The sequence below is a fragment of the Carettochelys insculpta genome, chromosome 1, assembly GCF_033958435.1.
Source record: "Carettochelys insculpta isolate YL-2023 chromosome 1, ASM3395843v1, whole genome shotgun sequence".
Lineage (NCBI taxonomy): Eukaryota > Metazoa > Chordata > Testudines > Carettochelyidae > Carettochelys > Carettochelys insculpta.
In genome coordinates, this window is record NC_134137.1 from 310,259,345 (window position 1) to 310,285,336 (window position 25,992).

The window sequence follows — 25,992 nt, forward strand, 5'->3', positions numbered from 1 at the left end:
AAGAGTTTAAAATATGTACTTCTACGCTGAGTCAAATGTTTCACCATTTCATTCCCCCGCCCCCATCAATATTTCAGTAGATGAGAAGAGATATATATTGAGGGATTTTTTTTTTCTTTGTAGCCAAACAAAATGTTGAAATTGGATCATTCCCCTGCATCAAGTCCAAAAAAACATCCAGCAGAATTGATAGCTTTGGAGAAGAAACGACTACAACAATTAGAGTATGAGTATGCCCTAAAGATTCAGAAACTTAAAGAAGCCCGTGCACTTCAAACCAGGGAACAATTAACTATTACGCCGAGTGCAGAAGAGGAATCTGAATTTGTATTACCTCAGCCATCACTTCATGACCTTACACAAGACAAACTGACCTTAGACAGTGAAGAGAACTATTTTGATGATGAAATTCTGTCCAATTCAAACAGAGAACGAAGGAGATCTTTCAGAGAATCTAGTTCTTTTACTAAACCTAATCTTAAGCACATGGATACCCCCAAACAAGATGTAAACAAACTTTCTAAAAAAGCAGTGGAGGAACCTGAACTTTTTCTTGGGTTGAATATTGATGAACTGAAAAAACTTTATGCTAAAGCTGACAGCTTGAAAGAGCTACTTATAAAAAGTAATGCCGTTATGATTTCTAAGGAAGAGCTTTTATACGGTCAGGTAAACTTGTGCCTCGACTCCTTTTTTTTTTTTTTTTTAAATACTTAACTTATAATTACTTTGTGGTTATTGGCATTTCTTTTCATGAATATTAGTTTTTTTGTTTTTTGTTTTTTTTAACTATAGTGCAGTTCTTCTAAATGTGCATTTGTTTCCTAGGAAATTTTGGTGGATATGGATATTGTTACTACACAAAGTAAACAAACTGAAGTGAAACCATTTCCATTTGGGCCATATCATAGTCCCCTTCTAGTTTTTAAATCCTACAGGTATGAAGACTATGCTGACTATGTGGCTTCTTTGTGTTTGGAATATTTTAATTGCTTGAAGTGCTGTCTTTTTATTTCTATTTAAAACCAAAGGCAAGTTTGGCTTCAGAACAACTTTTGTAATCTTAAGATGTGATTCCATTCTTTGGAAGACTTGATATTTTGAAGTGGTATGGGATGATAAACTTTTAAGCACAACACCTAATGCACAACACTTGAAGCTGTGAAGCAGAAAAGTAAATTTTAAGAAGACTTCTGGTTAAAATATAGAAAGCTTAACTCGAGACACAATTATTCCTTCATTACTGTAGACCCCTGATTTGGGGCAGCAAGATGGACTCAAGGGTTATGGCATTTCAGTTACATAAAATTACTTCTGCATTAGATTTAAACAAATTCTAAAAAATGGAGGATTGCATTGAATTAAATATAAAAGTTAATGCAATCACTGCAGCACTCCTTGCATTTGTTTTATGTTACATTACCCCTAAATTTGCATTGTTCTATATATGTTTGGTAATATAGTTGCAAGGCAGAAGCTGAGGGATAAAATTCCTACAAGAAAAACTTTGGTACACTTTTAACATAGTACAGACTATTAAAGGGTGATTCCCTTACAACCTAGTAAATGACAAATCTAAAATACTAAAATCACAGTTTAGCTTCCTTTATATGAAAAGAAAAAACACTAAAACATCTGTCTGATACGGCAAGGCTCACAGTGGCCATTTCTGTACATGCCACTTTTTCCAAAAGTGGCATGCTAATAAATGGCCTGGGAAATGCTAATGAGGTGCCTCATTTAGCATGTGGTCACGTGAGTCGGAGTTAGGAAGAAGCTCTTCCAAAACAGCGTGTAGAGGATCTCCGGAAAATTTTTAGGAAGAAGGGGCTTCCAGAAGGAGAATTTCCTTCTGGGGGCTGCATCTCTACTCGCTGTTTTGGAATCTGTTCCTCATTAGCATTTTCCGGGCCATTTATTAGAATGCCACTTTCGGTAAATGGCCAGTGAGTTTCAGTGCATCTGTTCTGGAAGCACTTTCATATTGAGCTTTTAGTACCGTGGCTTTTGAGGTTAGTTTAATTCCCAGCAGTCTGGGAATGGTGCTGCTTGATGCCAGTTAAGTAAGTGTAAGAGCACAGGTCTCACAGTGTTGCATTAGATCTTAACTGTAATATGTAACTCTGCCTATAGTGTCTGCTTAATTCTTCATGTACCTGTAACTGGCTGCAGTGCTTGAAAGGAGAGCAGGGTATTGGAGTAGAAATCCACGCAGAATGAAAGAAAACTGTGCTTCTGTGTTGCCTTTGGTACACGGCCATGTTTCCACTCTAGTCAGCCTTTCAGAAGTGCAAGATACTACTGGAAGCAAAATATAATTCCTAGCTATATGTGTGTTCATAAAATAAAAACAGTTTTTCTGTTTGCCTACCAGGGATTCACATCATGTAATTTTTTTCTTTAGGTTTAGCCCCTATTTTCGAACCAAGGAAAAGCTTTATCTCAGTTCAGTATCGTACAGCAATATGATTGAGCCAAAACAGTGTTTCTGCCGTTTTGATTTAACAGGCACATGTAATGATGATGACTGCCAGTGGTGAGTCGCTTTCAGCCTTGTGCATTTGTACTAAATCTCTGTTGCAGAGCTTACTGCTGCCAGGAGACTAAAATAGACATGTCTGAGTTTTAACAAGGTCTGTCTGTCTACATGTTGTGCTGTGGCCTTGCTTTCTACATTTTGTCTATTAATAATGCTGGACTGCGTAATTTCACTTGGCAAGAAGAAAATCCTTGTGCCAATCCCAGTCCTAGAGGGAGGACTCTTATGTTTAAACTTGGAAGGACAAAGATTGCTTGAGATTGCTGAGGATTTTGTTCCCCATTTGTCAGAACCCTGCAGGGTATCCTTTAGGCTCCTATATAGTGAGGTGGGAACACCACTGCAGGGTCTCTTATTACCTGACGTAACAGTGGATGAGGAAACATACTATTTAGCACACAATGAGGAAATTAGCAAGAGGGCTGCTTTTTATTTTGTGAAGCTACAGACTAACCCTACCCTTCTGAAACTGTTTACTAAAAGTAGTACACATTAGGGCTGTAAATATTGTTTTAAAAGCTAACAGTTTAAACTATTAAAATGACACGCTTTAACTGAGGAATTGAGAAGGGCCCCAGAGACCTTTTCATCCCTGACCAGCAAGCTGTTTGCCTCCTCAGAGAGTACTTTACCCCGCCCTCTGGGCCTGCAGCTTCTCCTTAGCCTCTCCACTAGCTTAAATGTGCTGGAGGGGCCTTGGCTCCCAGTGGCCTGTCATGATGTCCATCTCTCCCTGATCATCAAGACATCTCTTGCCCCCATCTCAAAATGATGTTTCTGCTGCAGGAGAACAGCTTGAGACCCAGGCACAAGGGGTTAACAGATAGGGTGGGTTAATGGTAAAACTAATACTTACCAGTTAATATTTTACATCCCTCGTGCACATCTCTTCCTGGTACAGTGGGTGAAACTATACCTATGATACCTAAACTCGTCTACCCAAAAGTGCACAGCAGTACAGTTTTAATCGCACCTTTTGTTACCTCAGTGGTGTTGTGCCTTTCAAGTATGGGCCACATGTAAACTTGTATGAAATAACAAAAGGTGTGAATTAAAACCAAAGTTAGTTATTGCAGGTTTGTGTTTAAGCAAGGTCTAAACGCATACTTGTTCGATAGTCGAAATTTCAGGGCATCTTACACGTGTTCCATAGACATTTTTCCTTCTAATTCTTTTATTGGTTGAATGGGAATAAGTAACTCTTACTGAATGCGGCCTTGATGATAAATCTTTGATAATGTTTTGTTGTCTGTGAATCCTTTTAGTCTAACTGTTTTTGTTTTTAGGCAGCATATGAAGGACTGCACTCTTAACCGAAAGCAGCTGTTTCAGGACATTCTTTCTTACAATTTAGCTTTGATTGGCTGCTCAGAGAAAAGCACTGATGAGGAAATCGGCATTGCAACAGGTTAAGTTTCCATTTCCACTGAATATAAAATGGGGCATGCTTTTTCAAAGGGTAGCTGTAAACCTCATTGTTTTCAGGGAAAAAGGTTCTCTCAAAAAGGGCTTTCTCGAGTGAACCACATCTACGATGCTTCCTCGCACCCCCAAAAAATCTCTTCGGAAAAAGCTATTGGAGAAGATGATGCAAATGAAGCGCAAGATTTGTAAATCAGCGCTTCAGCTGCATGTTTGATTTTCCCTCATTTGCATTCCTCTTTCGAAAGAGGAATGTAGTGTAGATGTAGCCAGACAGCAAGTAACTCCTGCATTCAGGAAAAGCTGCTTTATTCAGGAGAAAACTCCTTAATTTCAGTGAGCATTTCATTCCAACAAGAAACAAAGCAGACAAGATCTCATGGATGGGGAGAGGAGGGAAGTGGGATGAGGAGCAGAGGAGAAAGAAAACCTTCCTTTTTAATTGCTTACTAAGGAAGTTAGTGGGGTGTTGGGCTTGCTAATGGAACTAGATGGAGCCCAGCATAATGCAAATAGGCATCAGGAAAGCTTCCTCCACAATCCAGACATGTAATTATTTTCTAATGTTTTCTCAAGGGTAGATTTAATACTTATTTTGTGCCAAAATATATATACCCCCATGGGTCCTAGGAAGAGATGGGCAAACTCTTTTAGAGAAGTCTAATTTAAGTCCAGATCTCTAGAGAGAAGACTGATTATCTAACATACCCATCCAACTTGTTTAAAATATTCCAACTATTCTTGATAATGGGAAGTATTGGTGTATACATTTTCTAAATTGGAAATTAAGTAAGAGTTCTTGTTAATTCCCGTAATACGGTCTCTCGATACTTCTGGTTTGCTGTCTCAAAAAGTCTGAGATAAACTGTTGATTAAAAAAAAATATGATCTATAGTAATCTGCTACTAAGAAACTATTGAGCCACATGCCATTATTTATCCAGAAATGATTTTGGAGAATGTCTTGTGAAATTATATGGCACCTTATAGACTAACAGATATTTTGGAGCATAAGCTTTCATGGACAAAGACCCGCTTCATCTGATGAAGCGGGTCTTTGTCCACGAAAGCTTATGCTCCAAAATATCTGTTAGTCTATAAGGTGCCACAAGACTTCTTGTTGTTTTCAAAGCTACAGACTAACATGGCTACCTCTCTGATACTTGTGAAATTATGTTAGTTTGAAGGATGGCATTAGGGTTCAGTAGAAAAATGGATTTCTTAAACATTATGATTCTAAAAGGTAACTCTCTTTTGAATGTTTTAAAATCAACTGTACTTTTCATGATCTAGAATGACTTCCATTCATTTTGGATAGGTTGTGTATACTGTTGAGCTGTATTTCTCCAGTTCTCTTAAGCAAATGCAACGAGAAGAGCTTAAATCATGGTCTGAAGACCTGGGGAAAGAGGTGAAGTTCTGCAGTAAGGCAGGTTTAGGTTGGACATTAGGAAAAGGTTCCTAACTGTCAGGGTGGTCAAACAGTGGAGTAAATTGCCAAGGGAGGTTGTGGAATCTCCATCGTTGGAGATATTTAAGAACAGGTTAGATAGACATCTATCAGGGATGGTTTAGACAGTACTTGGTTCTGCCATTGGGGCAGGGGGGTGGACTCAATGGCCTGTCGAGGTCCCTTCCAGTCCTAGTGTTCTATGATTCTGTGATCCTTTTTACTTCTCCCAGATGCCTTTTCTGCCTATTTGATGAAAATAACACACAGTCAGACTGGAAAAATCAGGTAGAAATTTGTGTTTGTGAGGTCTAATCTGTAGCAGTGGCTTAGACATCACATATGGATAAACCCCTTTTTAAGGAAGTTTTCCGATAGACTAGACCAAAGGACCAGAAACATGCTGCAAGTATAAGCTCCTGGGGTGGATAAAATGGCCTAATATATCTTTTCCGATTCCTGACTTCTGTATCCAGCCAAGCTTGAAAAGTATATTACTGTGAAATAATCAGCACTAAAATAACAGCAGTGACATTTATATTATCGTTGAGATCTCTCATGTTTTAATACCTGATATATGGTACACATGTATTTGTAGCTGCATGTGATTAAATTATTTTATTGGTTTTGTTTTAGAAAAGTATGTCGAAAAACTTTTTGGTGTAAACAGAGATCGAATGTCAGTGGATCAGATGGCCGTTCTTCTTGTTAGCAATGTCAATGAGAGCAAAGGTCACAGTAAGTACCTTTGTTTGTTTGTTTTGTTTGTTTTTTGACATTTTAAATAAAAGTCTGTTATATTATAGTGTTAATAACATTGCTAAGACTTACAAAACTTATGGCCATGAAAAACATGTCATAGACTGATATCTGGTTTCTTGAGTGCTTTTATTATGTGCTACACATTTCACAAGGGAGCCCAGCATTTCTAAAATGGGAGGTCCTGACCCGAAAGGGAGTTGCTGGAGGGTGCGGGGAGAAGGTTATTTTATGAGGTCACAGTTTTGCCACCCTTCTCTACCGTCTGCAGAGCTGGGTAACCAGAGAGCAACAGCTGCTCGCTGGTTGCCCTGCTCAGAAGACAGCACCCCGCCAGCAGCAGCAGTACAAAAGTAAAAGTGACAGTATCATACCATTACACCCTTACTTCTGTGCTGGAGCTGATAGCTTCTCTGCTTCAAAGAATGGCTCTTGGCCCGCAGCTGCTGCTTTCCAGCTGTCCTGCTGTGAAGACAATGATGCTGCCTGGAGCAGCACAGAAGGTAAGGGTAGTGGTATTACAACCCCCTTTACAATAAACTTGCATTGCATCTCGCTCCTCAACTACTTTTTTGGGCTAGAATCCCTATAATTGGAACACTGAAATTTCAAATTTAAATAGCTGAAATTGTAAAATTGACAATTTTAAAAAATTCTGAGAGTGTGAAATTGGACAAAATGGATCATGAATTTTTGCTAGGGTCTTAAACATTGCATATGAGCTTGACAGATTCTTCCAACAGTATTGTAAAAATCAGATTTACTTACTTCATTTAAATTGAAACCTAGAGTTAAGGTCATCTGTCTTTAAGCTTTTTTATATATGTTAAACATTTCAAAAGTGACTTGTATACTTAGGAGCCGAAGTCTTATTGAAAGGCAGTGGATTCTATAACTCAAAGTTGCTTAATTGCTTCTGACAAAATCTTTGAGCAAAAATACATTGGTTTGTGGCTGCAAAAGAAAATAATTTCTGTTTTTCTGGTTGGCTACAGCACCTCCATTTACAACTTGGAAAGACAAAAGGAAATGGAGACCTAAATACTGGAGAAAACCTGTTTTAGATAGTAGTAGCAGTGAGGAGGAGCAGTCTCTGGGACCTATTAAATATGGTAAGGCAAAATTACGATATTAGAAATAATGACTATGGGGTGTGAGTTGCAAGCACCTACCACGTAAAGCATGACTGCTTCTGTATAAGACCCATTTATCTACTCCAGGCATAAGCTTCTTGACCACCTGCTTTTCATCGCTCTCTTTTTTGTTCTATATGGCGATGTATGTCCTTTGAAAAATAAATAAAAGGCTTACCTAGGAGCTCTTACTCTCTTCACTTGCAAGGAACTTGCTAGCATGTTCTGGATCTTTCAAGATTGGCGCGTGTTTATCAAAGCACAGTTCTAGAATTAGCTTACAAGTGCCTCATGATATCAAAAATCTCAGTAGTTAGAGGGATTTCCTACATAATATGTATGAATAGAGCAAACTCCTACAGAGTGACTTCTATAACAAGGCTCTTCAGAGAATCAGACTTGTATTGTGATTACCTTTCGCCTGTGAACTCCTCCTCACTCTCAGCGCTGCCCTGTAATTTGTCTGTAATCAGTATAATCCTGCAAAAGCAACACTCTACGACTTTCCTTTTTCCTATTGCCACATTTGACATAAAACCAGTGCCATACTATACTTCTTTCTTGCATTAAGGAGAGAGAATTGCTGTAGCTTTTACTACATGTGGTATTGGCTATTGTATTTGAAAGGTATCCTGACAGTCACTTAGGAGGTGTGTTTGATGGTGTTTTCCTTCATCTTAAATATCCAATTAATTAGTAGTTCCACTGTGCAAGGGCAATCTCTATTCTGAACAGTGACTCTTAATTCTTGTAGCCCATCCTGTAGAACACAAAACAAATGTTCGAGCACTGGATGCGGTTGTGACTCCAGATGATGTCAGATACTTCACAAATGAAACTGATGACATTTCTAACCTGGAGGCGAGTGTACTTGAAAACCCCTGTGATGTACAGCTTTGGATTAAACTTGCATACAAGTACTTAAATCAAAGTGAAGGGTAGGTTCTTATCTATATGTAAACGAATCTATTGCCTTTTTATATTTTTTGTTTGAGGCTTTTCACCTGTGCTGCTATAATCAGGTTTCCTTCCTGGTGTCAAAGGACCCTTTGTTTCTTTGACAAAGCCACAAATACCTTACTGCTTAAAAGCAGTTAGAAAAAACTTAAGATTAGATTTCTCACTGTACACAGGCCAGTGCATGAGTAATAAATTGTTTGCATTTTAACTCCCAACAGGTTTTATTTCAGAGTTGAAGTAAGTGAAATGAGAGCTAGTAAAGAAACAGTTGCATTAAAACATGCACAGTTAATAAGTTTACAGTGGAATGAATATGTGCAGTTCTGTGAATTTTTATATGAAGATAATTACGATGGTGAAAGACAGACTGACTCTTGATTCTGCTTTCACATGCTTGAGAGGGCATTCTAAAATAACTTGTACCAAAGATGCCTTAGATGAGCCACAAGAGTAAGAACTGCCAGGTGTTTTGTAGTTTTCTAATCTATGCTGAGTATGTGGGAAAATGATAACCTAACTACAGTGTGTTTTCTGTATTGTAATTTTCTTCCCTTTGGAATGCCTAGTAACTGTGTGTTTCCTTCATTGATTAGAATTAGACAATCAACAAAAATATTTCAGTAGCAACTTGGTCACTTCTGCTTGAGTAGGGTGTTTCATTCTGAGTTTGTTAAATCGTAAACTATTCTGGAATGGGATTGTCTCTTCATGTGTGTTTGTGTAAACAATAGCAAAAGAGACCCTCATCCTGACTTGAGCCTCTGGGCGCTACTGCACTGAAATATTTAATAAGCCTCCCTTTTCAGAAGTGTGTGATGGTTTGTTTTTTTTTTTTTCAGAAATCTACATCCTTCAGAATGAAATTTTTTCTCTAAGGCTGTGTCTACACTAGCTAAAAACTTCGAAATGGTCATGCAAATGGCCATTTCGAAGTTTACTAATGAAGTGCTGAAATACCTATTCAGTGCCTCATTAGCATGTGGGCAGCTGTGGCACTTTGAAATTGACGCATCTTGCCGCTGCGCGGCTCGTCCAGATGGGGCTCCTTTTCAAAAGGACCCCGCCTACTTCAAAGTCCCCTTATTCCTATGACCAGATGGCCATTTGCATGGCCATTTCGAAGTTTTTGGCTAGTGTAGACGTAGCCTAAGTGTTAATTTGGAAATCAGAGACAAAACTTCTCTTTCTTCCTTAGCATCAGCACGTGAAAATATCTCCACAATTTCAAATTTGGTGTGTAATCGCCAAAGAGGAACTATCCCCTTCTCAAGTTGGGAGCCAATAATGGCTTGTAATGGAATGAAATAGACTCATATGTAATATGTAACTTACCAAACTAAGTATGTAGGTTAGTTACACAGATATGTCCAGACCTATCCGTACGTGTGTGTGTGTGTGTGTGTGTGTGTGTGTGTGTGTGTGTGTGTGTGTTTCATATAGTATGCATAGTCTAAGTACATGAACATTTGGATTTTTGCATTTGTAATCGAGAAGTACGTTTGAAACTCCAGTGCAAAAAAGTTAATTTAAACAAATGAATACGTTTAATCTTCAAAAACCAACAGACTACATTTACGCTACTCCAGGGATTGATACGCTGAAGTTGATCCACTGGCGATCGATTTTTAGTGGGCCTAGTGAAGACCTGTCAAATTGACCACAGATAGTTCTCACACTGACCCTGTTTTTCGACCCAAGGTGAGAGAGGACGTGGATGGGAGAGTTTCTGCCAAAAGACTCCTCCCCACCTTGCAGTGTAGACATTGCAGTAACTTGACTCTAGCTACGTTATTCACACTGTTGGAGCTGCGAAACTTAAGTTGACTTTCTGCTGTCAAGTATCTGTAGCTTCAGATAACGGCAACAACTGCAGTTCACCCCAACCCACTGCATTGTGTGGGTTTGTGTTGGATCTTGAATGCCCAAACAACTAACCGAGTTCAGTAAAAGCTCACCAGGTACATCCAGTGGAGTGATTGCTGTTGGAATCCTATCTTTGAATATTGTTACCTTGTTAATGCTAAGAATTTTAGCAAGCTTTTGTATTCAGTGTAATTGCAGAATGAACACTGGGTTCAAAGCTGATTTACATGAGGCAGTACAGTGACCCATGGTCTCTGTATCTGTGCTTGCCAAACTGTGAAAGATTCATGCGAATTTATGGTAAAATATTCAATCTGATTTTTTTTTTCGTAAATTTGTTTATTAAACAATGCTTAAAAACATCTTCATCTTATCTGTTGATGTCTGCCAGTGGTTTTCAGTGTGTGAACCACGGACAGCTGGGAGTCCACGGACTGTGAGGAAGATTTCCACATGGGTCTGCACCTCCATTTGAAAATGTGTAGGGGCCTGAAAATGGAAAAAGGTTTGAAAACCAATGGGCTTCACACAAAAGTTTTAGGACTGGGAATTTCTCTGTGCCTTCTGCTCCAGCAAGGGGGCCTTTTGCAGAGGGACAGAGAGAGAGACTCACTCCCTCCTTCTTGGGAGAAGCATTGAGCAGAAAGACTTTCAGATAAAAACCCCTGTGGGGGGTGGAGGGCAAAGAGACTTCCAATACCAACAGCAACAGCACTAACAGATAAAGGAAGGGAACTTGAAGGAGAGAGTGGTATATCTTTTTATAATGGAATGGTTTTTACTAAGGGCTAAGCCTACATGCAGCAAATCTTCATCTGAGAAAGGTGATTTGAACCAATTTAAATGGAAAAGGAAGGCGAGCAGACAATGTGATAAGTACGCTGGTTGGATTTACATGTCTCAGTATTACTACGGAAAGTGCATGGAACAATACCTGCTAAGTATTAGTAAATGGAAGTATGAGTCTAGAGAAAGCAAACACGAGCAGCAGTTTTTTTCCCCATTGAAAAGAGGAAGAATTAAAGTAGCAAAAGTAAAATAAAATTAAAATAAAATAAAAAATGTTGCTGCTAAAGAAGGAACTCTTACTCAGAAGTCTTTGAAGCATTCTCTGTTGTGATCATGTGAATTGCAAAATGCAGACATGTATGTGTCACTGGCAAGACCCTTCTATTTCCAGCAGAAAGAGATGTGTATCAAATGATGATTGGAGAGCAAGCAGACATGGCCTTGAAAACCATTACTATTTCACATGATGCCATTGGTTGACATGTTGATGAATTCGTGAAAATGCCTAGTACCATCTGATCAATCAAATTTAAGAGGCAGTATTTTGCACTGCAGGAAGAAGAACTGACAGATATAGTTATGTTGTCTCAGTTCTGCGTTCCTTGAGATTTTCCAAAGTAGGTACAATATGTCTAAGAGCTTATTTTGCAAAGAAATCCCAACCTGAATAGCCAGTGAGGAAATGGTAGTCTTAGATACCTTCATAATGGATGAATGTCTTAACTGGACCATATGGGCTTGCCTACTCTACCTCCCTACTTTGAAGGGAGGATGGTAAATAGGGTGTCGGGAGATTATTAATGAAGTGCTGTGCTGTATAAGCAGCACTTCATTAAGTTAATTGTCCCCTGTGGCAACTTTGAAGTGCTGGTTCGTGTGTAGCTGCAGCTAACCCACTGGTACTTCGCAGTGCCTGGGTAACTTCAAAGTCCCTTTACTCCTCAAAATTTAACACTTTGAAGTTGCTGTGGGGGGGAATTAGCTTAATGAAGTGCTGCATATGCGGCGCAGCACTTCATTAATAATCTTCCAATACCCTACTTATCATCTTTCCTTCGAAGTAGGGAGGTAGTGTAGACACAGCCTATGTGGGACAGTGCATTGACGGATCTGCAGCTATCACCAGAAAGAACAATGGAGTTTCAGCATGAGTAAAGGAAGCAGCAGAAATAGCAACTTGCACATTGCAAGGTTCATAGTCGAGTATTCTAACAACATTTCTGACAGTGCTGCTTCTTCCATTCACTTCTATGTAAACTCATGATTCTGGGTTTTCAGGAATGACTACTGCAAAAAATAAACGGAAATTATTTTAACTTGGAAAGCTGCTTATGTCTGGTGTCTGACAGCTTCACTAAAATCTCAGGCTGTGAGAGGAAACAAGCAAAAAATTAAGATGTTCAAATTATGCTTCTAAAACCCCAAATTAGATCAGATTTTATTAGGTAATTAAACTTTATGAACTTGAGTAAAGTTCAACATCTGTACAAATTCTAGTGCCCCTCGTGAGTGAGTGAAGTTTTTTTTTTTTAAACTTTATTTTATGAAGAAGGATATTGTGCTGTGGGGAACCCCACCTCCCCCAAGTTCTTAAACATCTGTAAGCGACCCACAGTACTAAGTTTTGGGGCCCACAGTTCTCGACTACCAAGGATGCACTGGTAACTTACTAGGGCTCTACTAAACTTATATATATATCTGGAATTTTAATCAGAATATTTTAATTACATTGTAGAATACTACAGTATTCTATACTGTTATTTGAGTTACATTGTAGGATACTACAGTATTCTATTCTGTTGCATGCTGCAGTCCTCAAAAAGATGGACCCAAATTGTTTTGAGGGCTGCAAGACAAGAAATAACCGTGGGCAGGATAGTGTTCCTCCTCTGAAACCATTCTCCATCTAGCTGTTAAAAGGCTTTCTGGCCCACTGTTACTTGTGAATACAAGTCCATTGGGTGAGTTTCAGTGTTTTTGATTTGTTGAGTTATACAGTAGAGCTTTTTTTGTGCATATTAGTAGTTTCAGAGGTTGGCATATGTAATCAAAAATACACACAAGGGCGATGTCTGCACTACAGAGAAGTTTCAAAAGAAGCCCTTCCAGAAGATCTCTCTCAAAAGAGTGTGTCCACACAGGCCCGCTTTTTTAAGGAACAGGCAGGGATTGAAAAATCAGGTGCCATGAGGACTGCCCATTCAAAAGATATGGGTCCTGAGGAGCGTTTCTGCATACATTGAAGGTGTTCTTCCTAAAACGGGAGTGGAAGACCGCTTTTGAAAAGAGTGCTGTATTCTTTCGATTTACGTTTGAAAGAACACTTTTTGGTATGTGGACAGTCCATGGGATCTTTCAAAAAATCTTTCAAAAAAAACTTGCTAATGTTGATGCAGCCAGGGTGTTTTAGTCTTATTTTGACTTCCATACATAAATACAATCATTTTAGCTCTATGTAAAATAATTCCTGAACAAATCCTTCCCTCAAGTGGAATAAATATGTCTAGCCTGAGACGTTCTCTGTAGTTGTATGGAAGTTTACTTGTTTGCAACCTGTGACCCACTTGTGCAGTCCATCAATTGAATGGAAGCTCAGCCCAGAATGGTACTTGTGCGACTTAAATGTAGTGAGTAGTTAATTGCCCCCTAAAAGGGGAAAAATTATAGCTCAAAACTGGGCAAGTATAAAAGTGAAATAATATGGCGTGTTATAGTTTGCAGTAGAGAGTAACATCCTACACATGCTGGTATAGAATAGATAGAATTTTGTGAAAGTGAAATCCCAACTTTTTTCTTTATTTAATCTTTCAGGTATTTCTTACCACCCCCCCCCCCCACCCCCGCCAGCTTCTTTGAGTCAGAGGATTGGAGAACTGAAGTCATGGCTAACCCCTGTTTGAAAAAACCTCACATCCTGTTAATTGGCACTTTCTTCAAGGGTGCCGTTACTTGAGTTGTTTTGTAGAGTATGTGATAATATGCAGTTTATGTAAATATGAAAACAAGTGTGATCTTTCTGTGGCCTTCCAATTTTATAATGGCAAGAATTTTTTAAAACGGTTTTAAAAATGTTAATTTAAGCTTTTAAAGTATAATTTAAAATACCATAAATTAAATAAGTTCATGTTTTCTTCCAACACTTAGTACATCTTAGGCTCTAATGTGCCCTGGAAACTTAAAGCACTTAAAAGCTTTAATGCATTTTCTGAAGCGTGTAAAACACTTCTTCAGATGTCACAAACCAGCAGTCTGTGTTCTAACAGTACATAACACAGCTACCTGTCTGTTATTCTTCAAATGTGGTAATTTGGCATGACTCCTTCTGAAGTGACCCATTTCCATTTTCCATCTCGAATGAACTCTAAAAGTTACCATGTCCACTCTTCATTTTAAGGAGTAACGTATTGTCCCAATTATTCCTTCACAGTTCATCCTCTGAGTGCTTGGATTCGGCTCTAAATGTTCTGGCTCGAGCACTAGAAAACAATAAAGAGAACCCTGAAATCTGGTGTCATTACCTCAAGCTGTTCTCAAAAAGGGGAACCAAGGAGGAAGTGCAGGAGATGTGTGAGACAGCAGTAGAGTATGCGCCTACTTACCAAATTTGGTGGACGGTAAGAAACAGAATTAATAATGTACTTCAGGAACCTATATATAATATGGTGCAAAATATACAAGTACGGTAGTTAAGCAATGAATATGTATGCAACATGACAGTGTCTTGTCTTCTCCTTTCCTCCCCCCCCAACCTAATACCTTAATTTTTAAAAAAGATCTAATGTAATGATAAAAAACCAGGATGTTCACACTTAAGTTTAAGGGCTGTGCTTTGCAGGGTCCAATTCCTATTGCACTTGCTGCCACTGGGCTCTCTGGTCCAGCTGGATCAGAGAACACTGGTTTAGGGAGATATACAACCTGAAGTAGTAGTAGTTTATGTGAATAAAGTAGAAGTGATTTGTATAGCTTTTAGCCTTAAGAACTGTGCTGAAGTCGTGTTGTCCCGTTCTCCCCCCACCCCCAAAATAATTATTTTTCTGAAATATTTCCATCTAGATTTTGAACCTGGAAAACTCTTTTGATGGAAAGGACTACGTATGTGGGAGAATATTGCAGTTCCTAATGGAGACTCCAGAGCATGAAGAAAACACTGATCTCTTGTCCTTTCAGCTGCTGGAGACCCTCCTGTACAGAGTTCACTTAAGCATGTTTACAGGAAGACATCAAAATGCTCTTGCTCTACTTCAGGTGACTATCAAGTTACACACATTTTACCTCTCTTATACTGGATGCTTAAATTCTATCTGTAGTTATATATTTGTTCATTTAAGTTGTCAAACAATTGGCTTTTTCCTTCACTACTTTGTGGTGCCTAAAATTCTGGCAGCTCGTTACAGATATGCTGTTCCATTCATCAGCAGAATGTAGATAAAGTTGGAGAGATTCTTTTGTGCATTTGTTAATAAGGCAGATTTGGGTGCATTTTTAAAATTTTCAGAAAAGCTGTTGAATTCTGTGTTGATTGCATGAATTGTTTCTAAAAGGCTTTCTTTAAAAAAAAAAAAAAAAAAAAAAGAAGTGTTACAATTTGGAACCTGTATTGCACAGCAGCAACATAGATTATTATAGCTGGTGATGTATTTCTATTCATTATTCTAATGGAATAGTCCAAGGCCCTTTGAAGCTAGTCTCGTGTTAGTGATTTCATATAAATTTTTACAAAATTTATTTTGAATCCAGTGTTTAAATATTTGAAGCATTGTAAAATTTTGGGTACTTTAACTTGGGGGTTGGGGAATGGGGCAGAGGAATTCTTCATTTGTCCCTTGTTTCTTCTGCTTTACATCATGCTTGGAAAACATTATGCCAGCATGTAATTGTGTTTTCCTTTCATTTTTCATAAGCAATAGAGGAGTTGGTGGTTCTTTTCCATGGCTGCAAAAATTACAGTACTGACAGGGCTTTACTGTTTTTCTGTGAAATGTAGAAAGATATCCTAAAAGACTGATTCTCACCATTACTACGTATCGCATGTTAGCAGTTGGAAGTGAGAAATGAGACTTGGATGTTGCTGTTAGTAAAAAGGAACTCCAGTAGCTGCATCCTTTAAGTTGTGTGTGGTTCAAATTTGTTTTGTAATGCTTTTTCCTAACTTACCTATTTAGGTAAATCTCTCATGCCTCAGGGCTGGTCTGCCCTAAAAATTATTTTAAATGTAACATTGTAGAGCTCTATTTGTTGCGTGCCGTTGATTCCAGAGCACACATACTCCATTCACACATGCACATTTTTGTCTAGCTGCCAGTCACAAGCGTTGTTTCTGATGCACAAGTCAGACTGGATTATTTTCATTCTTGCACATAGCGCTAATAAGAGAGCGGGAAGGTGCGCTATTGGCCGCAGCGACATCTGTGCCACCCTGTCTTCAGTAAATAGAGGAAAACAGAGGCAGTCTATTTTTGTATGGTCACTTCTCTGCATAAGATACATTCTTGTCAGTATCATCCTCTAAGTCCACAGTATTTTGCTGTTCCTTACTATGTATTGGTCCAAGAGTAAGGGCCATATCATGTGTTTGCCTTGTGTGTACTTGGGTTGCTTGCATGAGTAAGAAGAGTAGGTATTTGTGCCAGGTCCATCTTTGGAGTACTTTTCTATTCTCCCCAGAGCATTTGGGAAAATAGAAACTTTCCATTTCCTCATCAGTGCTCTCATTTTCAGATCTCAAAATACACAGTTCTTCTAAGGTGGAGCATATCAGTCAAAAATATATAATTTTTTTTTCTTTTACCTTTACAGAATGCTTTAAAATCAGCTAATGAAAAGATAATTGCAGACCGCCTTACCATAAGTGACCGCTGTTTGGCTTGGTTAGCTTATATACATCTAATTGAATTCAGTATTCTCCCTGTCAAGTTTTATGACCCTGCTAATGCCAACCCTTCGAGAATAATGAACAAAGAGCCGTTTTTAATACCATGGCAAACAGTTCAAGATGTGAAGACCAACCCTGATATGTTGTTAGCTGTGTTTGAAGGTTAGTTTTATGTTTGCTTGTTTTTTTATTTTATTTTATTTTATTTTTAAAGAAAACAGCAAATTAGTATGGTATCTTTGCTACTATACTACAGTGCTCTTCATTCATGTGGGCAACGCTCCTCAAGCGTGGAACTCAGAATGGTGTTTTAATAGTGTCTTTCTGTGGGACCAGTCCTCTGGAATTGTTAAGATTTACCCCTTACTATATGTAAGAAATTCTCCTCTCTCCTCATGCTCCCAGTTAAGCCTTCTACGATGAAGTCATGGCTTCAGACGGAGGAGTGAAGCCCCAGCATGGTGGTCCAACTAGTCTAGAGGATTAATAGATCCAAGGGCGGTGGCTTGCAACAGGATGTATAGTTCACCCTTCGAGCTGTGAAAAAGCTGCCATAGCTAAACTTGAAAGGATTAGCTTTTTATTGGTAAATATCTGTGAACTTTAGTGTATACGCAGCCACACAAAAATGTTTCTTTTGATGAAGAAAAACATTTACAGATGGGCAAAGTTGCTTGAGAACTTCTTGGAGTCATTGAAGCTGCAGTGGGCACAGCTAGAGGAGAGGCATATGTCCCTTGGCAGGGGAAGATCCGGGTTTGTTTGCTCTTGTGCTCCCCTGCCAGTTAGGAGTGCAGCAAACTGCACTTTCCTTTTCCTCCCTGAGGAAGTGGGACAGCCAGCAATGTTTCTGTACGAATCGGGGGGGAGGGTGATGAGAGCTTCAGTCTACCCCCACTCTCCCTAATGGGAACCATGGGAGTTTGAATGGCTCAGGGCTGGGGCAGTCCTGGATATGGGGGGGTATGCCCCCAGCCAGCCCTTTTAACCTGCCTGGTGACTGTCTGTTTTCTGCATGGTTGTGTGATCCCATTCCAGGCACTTCCTATTATCCTGGCATAAACAAACCTTTACCTTGCTTTAGCTTATAAGAGGAAGCTGTACAATGAATTTGTTGGTCCTAGCTCTTACGATTTAGGAGGAGTTCTTGAACAAACAGGCACACAGACTCAAACACACTCTCTCAGATACAGCATGATGTGTGATGACAATTTGTGCTTAAAGATTATAAAGCTTTAACTTTTTTTTGAATCTCAGCATCAACTGTCATTAAATAATTTTGCCAACTGTAACTTCCCAAAACTATGAAAACTTAAATAAAAACCCCTTAAAATAAATAACTGAATATTTTTCAGTCAAAACAGTTTTTGTAAAAATAGTCATTCTACCAAGGCTACCTGTAATGTGTCTTGCACTTGGTGCTTGAAGGGCTTCTCAACAGTTGTGTGGGCAGGGATAGGAGGATAGAAGTAGAAGGGTGCTGTACCAGGGGATTCAAGCCTCAATGCGCGAGTGATTCCTGAGCTACAGAGGTGGGGAAGAGAGGAAAACTAAAATTTTGAAACTAAGTCCCTGTTGTACAAAAACTAACTAAAGAAAAAAGTTATAAACAAAGCAGTTGGGATACATTGAACCACGTGCTTGTGCTGCTGCTGAATTTCTGACATCCTGAAGTGAAGGGAGGGACTTAATCCTGGAGCATCCACCAATAGTGTGGCACCCATCTGAGTTCCACAGGGGAAAGGCATCACTAGAAAATTTATTAGATAAAGTTTCATTCTTGAATTATATGCTGTTCACTGTCTGAGAACAATTTTTCTGAAGTTCACGTTTCATTTCCCAGATTCATGGGTAAAACGCAAATAAAGACGTTGTATATATTTGTGCAATACCTATTTAAGTATTGGTGTAAGCTTACATTTACAAGCTTGATTTTAAACTTTTTGTTTCCTGTTAGATGCAATACAAACATGTTCTGATGAAAATCTTGGAGCTGATGAAAGAATAGCTATCTGCCTTCCACTCTACAGAAACATGATTGCTTTGCAGCAGCTATTGGGAAGGTGAGAACAGGTTGTCAGACAGAACAGTTATATGAGGATGTTTAGTTCGGCACTTGCTAGTTTTTAAAAACTTCTAACTGATTTATTTAAGGTGGGATGCTGCTATAGAACTATGTACCTCATTGCTGGAGTTATGCCCTGTCAATTGCCAGTTGCTGGAAGCACTGGTTACTTTATACTTGCGGATGGAACAGAATGACAAAGCCTGTGCTGTGTGGCTAACGGCATTTGAGAAAAATCCTCAAAATGCACAGGTTTTTTATCATGTGTGCAAATTCTTCCTCTTGCAGGTAAAAACACCTTTGTGAGTTTTGTGGCTTATTTATTCTGCAAAATGAATATATTTTTACCTTGGAATGAATTATTAGCAATCATACATAGCATTCTTGTAGCTCTTTCAGTATTAAAAACACTTAACGTAATGTAGCTAATACTTCCAAAACACTTGTAATGTGTCATCCTCATTTCGTACCTAGGGAATTAGGATCAGGGAAATTCAGTAACTTGTGCAAGACAATAGGAAGAATTGATATGAGAATTGGGTTCAGAACTTAAGTGGTTCCTAGTCCTGTATCCAGACTGCATCCTTGTGCAAGAACAGTAGAGGATATCACAATTTAAACACATTAGTGTATTGTTTCCTTGCTGCCTGCTACCCATCCTTTCATATAATATTGATCCTTGAAAAATTCAAGAGGGAGCACTCCTTTAAGAAGGTAGTTAAATGTGTTTTTTAACTTGTGTGCTGTAGGTTAAGAGAAGTCTTGTGCAATATCTACTTTATTTTTGAAACAGAAAAGGGCAGACAGTATTCCTCCATTGTTGCAAGAATTTGTCGCATCTTTCTTTGAGAATGTATGTCAGGAACACAGTCCCATGGATCTGTTACGGTAGGATTGGAAGAAGCATTATTTAATTCATACTGATATTTGGTATTATAATGGTCAAGTGTCTGATTTTATTATATTGCAAAACTACCAACTAGACTCCTTCTCACAAAAGTGAGGCAATCTAGAGTTGTGAAAACCTCCATTTTAAACTTATCTTGTGCCAGTATTTAGCAGTCTGTTAGATCATGCACTGTTATGTGGTTTGCCCAACCAGTCCTTATATGACCATGCTTCATAGGCTGATTTAATCTGATTAGTGCTAGGCAGTTTACAGTCAAATTGGTTTTATGTTATTTTAACATCTGGAGTAGTTTCATTTCTGTGATGTTTCCTTGGAGAGTGGGGGGTGTGCAATAGAAATATGTTGAATATACAGGCCTAAATTTTTAAAGTTGTGTGTCCAAAATACACTCCTAAATCTATGATTAGGTACTTGCACAAGGCCCCAATCCAGTTATGCATGTAACTTCAAAGATGGGAGTAGTTTCACTCAAAGAAAGTCCATTTTCACTTATATAATATAATACAGTATACAGGGGTTCCTCATTATAAATCCAGGTTATGGTCCTAAATAATGCAACTTATAGTGAAACAACTTATAAAGGGGAATTAATATCCATAAGGAATACTGCAATTAGCTTTGAGATATGTTTCCAAAACACATGTGGTACATATAATGTACCTATGATCCACAAAAAAAATAATAAAGAGAACCAAGAGAAGTATGTTGTTGTTTTTACCTTGTAATGGATTTGATGTGCTTGATGGTGGATGTAGGGATACCGAAACGGAGTTAGACAGAGGAGTAGGGAGATGGGACAGGGAAGTACAGGTTGTATTTCTCTTATGTGGCACCCTCAGGACCTGACCTGAGCTGGATAAGAGAATTTTTCAAATGTGGGGAAAGTCATCTTCCCGCAGCTCCCCAGCCAGCTCCTGACTAATCGCAGGTCATGGCAGCTGGGTCACAGCTGCTGGCTGCTCCTGGGTGCTAGCAGCCACCAGGCACCATGGCTCCCCACTGCCCAGAGATCCAGGCAGCCTGCAGCTGTTCACAGCTGCCAGCTCAAGTCCCCGCTGGTGACCCTCCAGCCACACCCGGCTTTCCCATAGGTTCCTTTCAGCTCCCTGGAAGTCTCCACTGACTCCCTGTGGTTCCCCCCACTACCTGCTGGATTCCCCCGGCCCCCGTCTTCTCCTGGCTTCCTGCGGCTCCCCTCTGGCTCTCTGCTAGTCCCTGCTGACTCCCCATGCTCCCCCAACTACCCTCTGGCTCCCCCTGGCTTCTTCCAGCTTCCTGCAGCTCTCCACCATCCTGCATGACTTCAGGGCTCACTTCCAGGGCCCCAGCACTACTTTGTCCACCGCCCAGACAGCACAAAACTCAGCTATGTTCCTGGCTTTTAGTCCCTTGGTCCCCAAATGATGTAAGTGCAGATCAGTGCGACTTGCAATGAATTTACTTTCATGAATTAACTAACAATGTATATGTGAAACGACTTATAGTGAGGACCCTCTGTACTGTCAGCTTAATGGTGCCAGTGGAAACTTTATTTTTTCCACAAACTGATCTGTTAAATGTTTTTCAGCTGTAGAAATTTGATGTATTTATAATGTGAAAAAAGGAAACTCGTTTACTTTGAGGACAGATGTAAAGAAGCTCAGGGTTTTTAATTTTTTTATAACCTAGTAATACCTTTTTGCAGAAAACAGGGGAGGGCATGTTTTTTTAAATACTCATGCTAGCTAAATGTAGTTTATCTGATTTGAATGTGAAATATTAATGTATTTCTAAAGTATATTGGAAGATGTTTGTCTAGCCAGGATTATTTCTGTATTTTGTGGAGAAGTATTCATGCTGAAATGTGCATATTTTTTTAGATATCTCTTGAATTTTCCAATGCCGATTGAATTTATATCACCTATGTATAAAGGACATCTTACAGATGATGTTTTAAACCAGCAAATCCCATATTTGTGGCTTACATACTGGTGAGAATTTTTATAGCCTCTGTAAGAAAAGAACAGTTGACTTTTTTTTTTCTAATTTTGTTGAGGGTATACTTAAGTGTGTATTATATTGAGTTCTATGTGAATGATTAATCCACCAGTCCTCCTAGATACTTCTCTGGCTGCTGCAATAGAGAGGTGGTTTAACGAAGCTGTAAACAAGGATGTCATCAAAGGCTCGTACTTGGGCAAAAATCCAGTCTTATCCTGTTGAGCTTCTGTCCTGTCAGTGACAGTGGCTTGTATCTATCTAAGTGACCAGTGACTTTTTTTTTTTTTTTTAAACTTGGGGTCCTCCCTAGCCACTTCCCTTTATTTCTTTCTTTCCAATATCTCCACTTCTTGACTTAGGTTTTTCCCTATTTCTCTTTTTGCCTTTGCCTACTTCTTCGGCGTTCTTTTTTCTCAAACTCTTTGGCCCAATCTTCCTACAGTAAAGATATGCCTGTTCTAAAAGTTGTGACTTTCCAGAGATGGACTTCCTCTCAAAAGAAGATGCCACAGTCACGGTTTTCCTCAGAAGAAAGCAATATGTAAGGGTGACAGAGCCCAGTCATGCACTTCTGATCTGCTTTGTATGGTTTTTTGCTTATCTTCTGAAAGTATGGATATTCAAGATTTGCTGGAGACAATGCTAGTTGTTAATGCCCAGACATCCAAAGAGGACCCTTCTTTTAGAGTAGGCAACACTGTTGGGATATTTTCTTAAGATGCAATTTAAGAAGTCTATTTCATGATCTGCTTGTAGTCCATCTCCATGATTGACTGTATGGCTTTTCAAACAGAGAATCTGAGACAGGAATAACCTCCAAAGGAATGCTTGCTTCTTTGCTGGCCTCAAAGAAGCCTTCCACCAGATATTAAAACCCTCCTCTCAAAATATATACCTGCTGTTTTACATACCTACATTTGTTGCATTTTTTCAGATTAGATGACAGGCTATTTGGAGAAGGAACTTTCACTCTTTCAGCACCTATTACAATGAGACCTTCACAATAGAATAATAAATAGCATGCAAAAAAGAACAGGGTGTCAAAATAAAACTAATATGCATCAGGATTCAATATACAGCCCTGGAGAGCTAGGGCTGCCCAATAATAAAATGTGCCAGTTATTCAAACTGGGGCCAGAAGCAGCCCTTCAGCAGCCAGCCCTGGCCTGGCTGTCTATGGCCTGGTTGGGCATGCTGGTCAGCTGAATGTGCTGGTTATCCAAGTACCAGATAACCAGGCTTTTACTGTATTTTGAAGTTTATTCAGGGCACCGCACCCTGGTTGGTGCTGGAAAAAGCTTACTGAGTATTCATCCAGTGCTTATCGACAGTGAGCTCAGTCTTGTGTTTCACATGTCTTAAGCTTCTTGAATTATAAAAAGAATCCATGCCTGCCAACATTGGGAAACACCCATTTTAGAAGCCTTGTACATCATGTAGTCATAGACCATTCATATGATTCTGTATCTTATTTCCTGTCTATGTCTGATGGATTTGAAGATAACTTTCAGGAAGGAGAATCATTAAGCTTTATCAGCCTTCTTGATAAAGTTGAGCTATACCGTATCATTGCCTTACTGAGTAGCGAAGACAGATCTTCAAAGAGATGACTGGTCTTAAGAAGTCAGCAGGTCTCTCTCTTCCTTTTCAGGTGCAAAGGACAAATGGTTTGAGAGTTCACCCTGCTAGGTAGATTACGGTCATGGAAATTACCAAACCTGAAAGACCGAAGGAGCAACAATAAAAGAGAGTTACCTTTTAGAATCATAATGATGTTTAAGAAATCCATTTCTCTACTGAACCCTAATGCCATCCTTCAAACTAACATAATTTCACAAGTATCGGAGAGGTAGCCATGTTAGTCTGTAGCTTTGAAAACAACAAGACTTCTTGTTGAAGGATGGCATTAGGGTTCAGTAGAGAAATGGATTTCTTAAACATCATTATGATTCTAAAAGGTAACTCTCTTTTTTGAATTTTTTAAAATTAACTGTACTTTTCATGATCTAGAATGACTTCCATTCATTTTGGATAGGTTGTGTGTACTGTTCAGTTGTATTTCTCCAGTTCTCTTAAGCATGTGCAACGAGAAGAGCTTAAATCATGGTCTGAAGACCTGGGGAAAGAGGTGAAGTTCTGCAGTAAGGCAGGTTTAGGTTGGACATTAGGAAAAAGTTCCTAACTGTCAGGGTGGTCAAACAGTGGAGTAAATTGCCAAGGGAGGTTGTGGAATCTCCATCGCTGGAGATATTTAAGAACAGGTTAGGTAGACGTCTATCAGGGATGGTTTAGACAGTACTTGGTTCTGCCATTGGGGCAGGGGGCTGGACTCAATGGCCTGTCGAGGTCCCTTCCAGTCCTAGTGTTCTATGATTTGCTTGGAATGAGCTTGTGCCTAGTGATGTGGTCCTCTGTTCACACCTTCTCCAAGTATTATATGCAGGGCCTTTGGCTGTCCACTTGTCTGCCTTTGATATGATCATTCTCCACGCTGTGGCAGGGGGCTTAGTTAGCTAGCTAGCTATATTTCATTTCCATACTCTGTCTGTCTTGCTCTTTTTTCAGTTTCTGGGTGGATTTTTTTTCTCTTAGCCAAAGACTTCTCCTTTGCAGTCCACTAGGTAAACCCCTAAGTATAGCTTGGTGGATGAGTGCATGGCAGAAATACCCCATCAGTTAACCTCTATCCTTGGAAAGTTGTCCATCAGTGTAATCCTCCTGTTCTTTTTTACTGTCATTCCCCGCCCCCTCCCACCACCAATTATTTCTGAATCATAAGTGTTTACCTAGCAATCACAGCCTGATATCTCCAGGTTTGCATGTTGTTAAGTCTTTGGAATTCTATTGTTTTGGAGCTTTCCAGAGGGAAGCTCTGGTGACTTATCACCACTCTGCAGCAGTCAGAGAACACTCCTAGGTAAGGATAGGTAAAAAGTTACTTTTGCAAAAGTAGAAACATACGGGTAAAAAATCCTCAATCTTTATTTAAATGCATTATAAATACCTACTTCACAAACTATTACTCATTATTAGTCGCTTAATAATTTATGGCTGATGAAATTGGGTCATTTTAGCTTGCCTTTGTGAAAGGTGAAACTCTGCACTGTCCTTCTCTCCTTTATTTAATACACAAGAGCGTAACCCCCACTAAGACATAATGTTGTTCTTTAACTTTTAAAACAAACAGCTTATGCCAGTCTCTTCATGCAAGTGTTGGTGAAGCCCTGGATGCTTATGAGGCAGCTCTAGGGGCAGTGATGCAACAGGAAACAGTGCAGAACATTTGGATGGAGTAAGTTTAGTTGGCTATGGGAAAGATACCTAATTTCACAGTTGTAAAATTAAGGCCTTTGGAAGTGTCATTGTGATTTTCTTTTTTTTGCAGTTATCTTGTTTTTCTTAATAGCAAAGTTGTTGGATCCAACCATGAAGTTCAAGAATTCAAGCTTTTTACAGATCTAGTGAACAGATGTCTAGTTACAGTCCCCACCCGATACCCTATTCCTTTTAGCACTGCTGATTATTGGACCAACTATGAATTTCATAATAGGGTAAGAATTTTTCAGTAATCAATTATATTACAATTGTATGAAAAATGTGTATCTTTCATGACCTTTTACCCGATGCTCTTAACTAATTTATTGCATTAGAGCACCACAGTCCTGCATTTCTCTCTTCACATTTTTGAGAAACTGAAAACTGTGACTTTGAGGAGGAGAGTGAATAACCAGTGAATGAGGTGACTGCTCTGAGCACAGAGGGCATAAAGATAAATGGAAAAAATAGTTTGGAAGGCTGACAGGAGAGGAAGGAAATTATAGCAGATATGTTGTTGGTAACAAGACCGTGTTCTTAAAGATGATTCTGAGCTGCAATTGAATTAAATGAGACACAAAAAGAGAAGATATTCAAGGGGGACATTGCTCTAATTTGGGATCAGCAACCTCTGACTCTGGAGCTGTATGCAGCTCTTGAAGGAGTCATTTGCGGATCTGGGTGCTACCACCACTGGTTGCTCTGTGGCTCTCTATGCGCCCCCTTGATAAGAACCTTCTGGGCAAGGCCTGGCCACAGAGCTGTCTTGGGGGGGCACCTCGCTCTGCTGGCAGGTTGCCAATGGCAGGATGCAAGAGAAATCCAGGGGATACACATGCCCAAGTCACACGCGGTTCTTTGAGCAATAAAATGCTCAGATTCGTGGGAGCAAGGGAGAAGCGTGTGGCAGTGGCGGCTCCGGTGAGTCACGGC

The 25,992-nt window shown here is 39.3% G+C and overlaps 1 protein-coding gene across 1 annotated transcript in view; it reads left to right on the plus strand.

Annotated features, from left to right (window-relative positions):
- ZFC3H1 (zinc finger C3H1-type containing) overlaps positions 1–25,992 on the plus strand; it is a 57,389-nt gene that overhangs the window by 25,298 nt on the left and 6,099 nt on the right. The window contains 16 exon segments of the mRNA XM_075012841.1: positions 124–669; positions 829–938; positions 2,405–2,536; positions 3,826–3,947; positions 6,047–6,148; positions 7,165–7,281; positions 8,057–8,240; positions 14,342–14,528; positions 14,971–15,162; positions 16,714–16,951; positions 18,747–18,852; positions 18,944–19,142; positions 19,648–19,742; positions 21,624–21,734; positions 24,932–25,036; positions 25,130–25,295. Coding sequence (XP_074868942.1) covers positions 124–669; positions 829–938; positions 2,405–2,536; positions 3,826–3,947; positions 6,047–6,148; positions 7,165–7,281; positions 8,057–8,240; positions 14,342–14,528; positions 14,971–15,162; positions 16,714–16,951; positions 18,747–18,852; positions 18,944–19,142; positions 19,648–19,742; positions 21,624–21,734; positions 24,932–25,036; positions 25,130–25,295 — 2,712 coding nt within the window.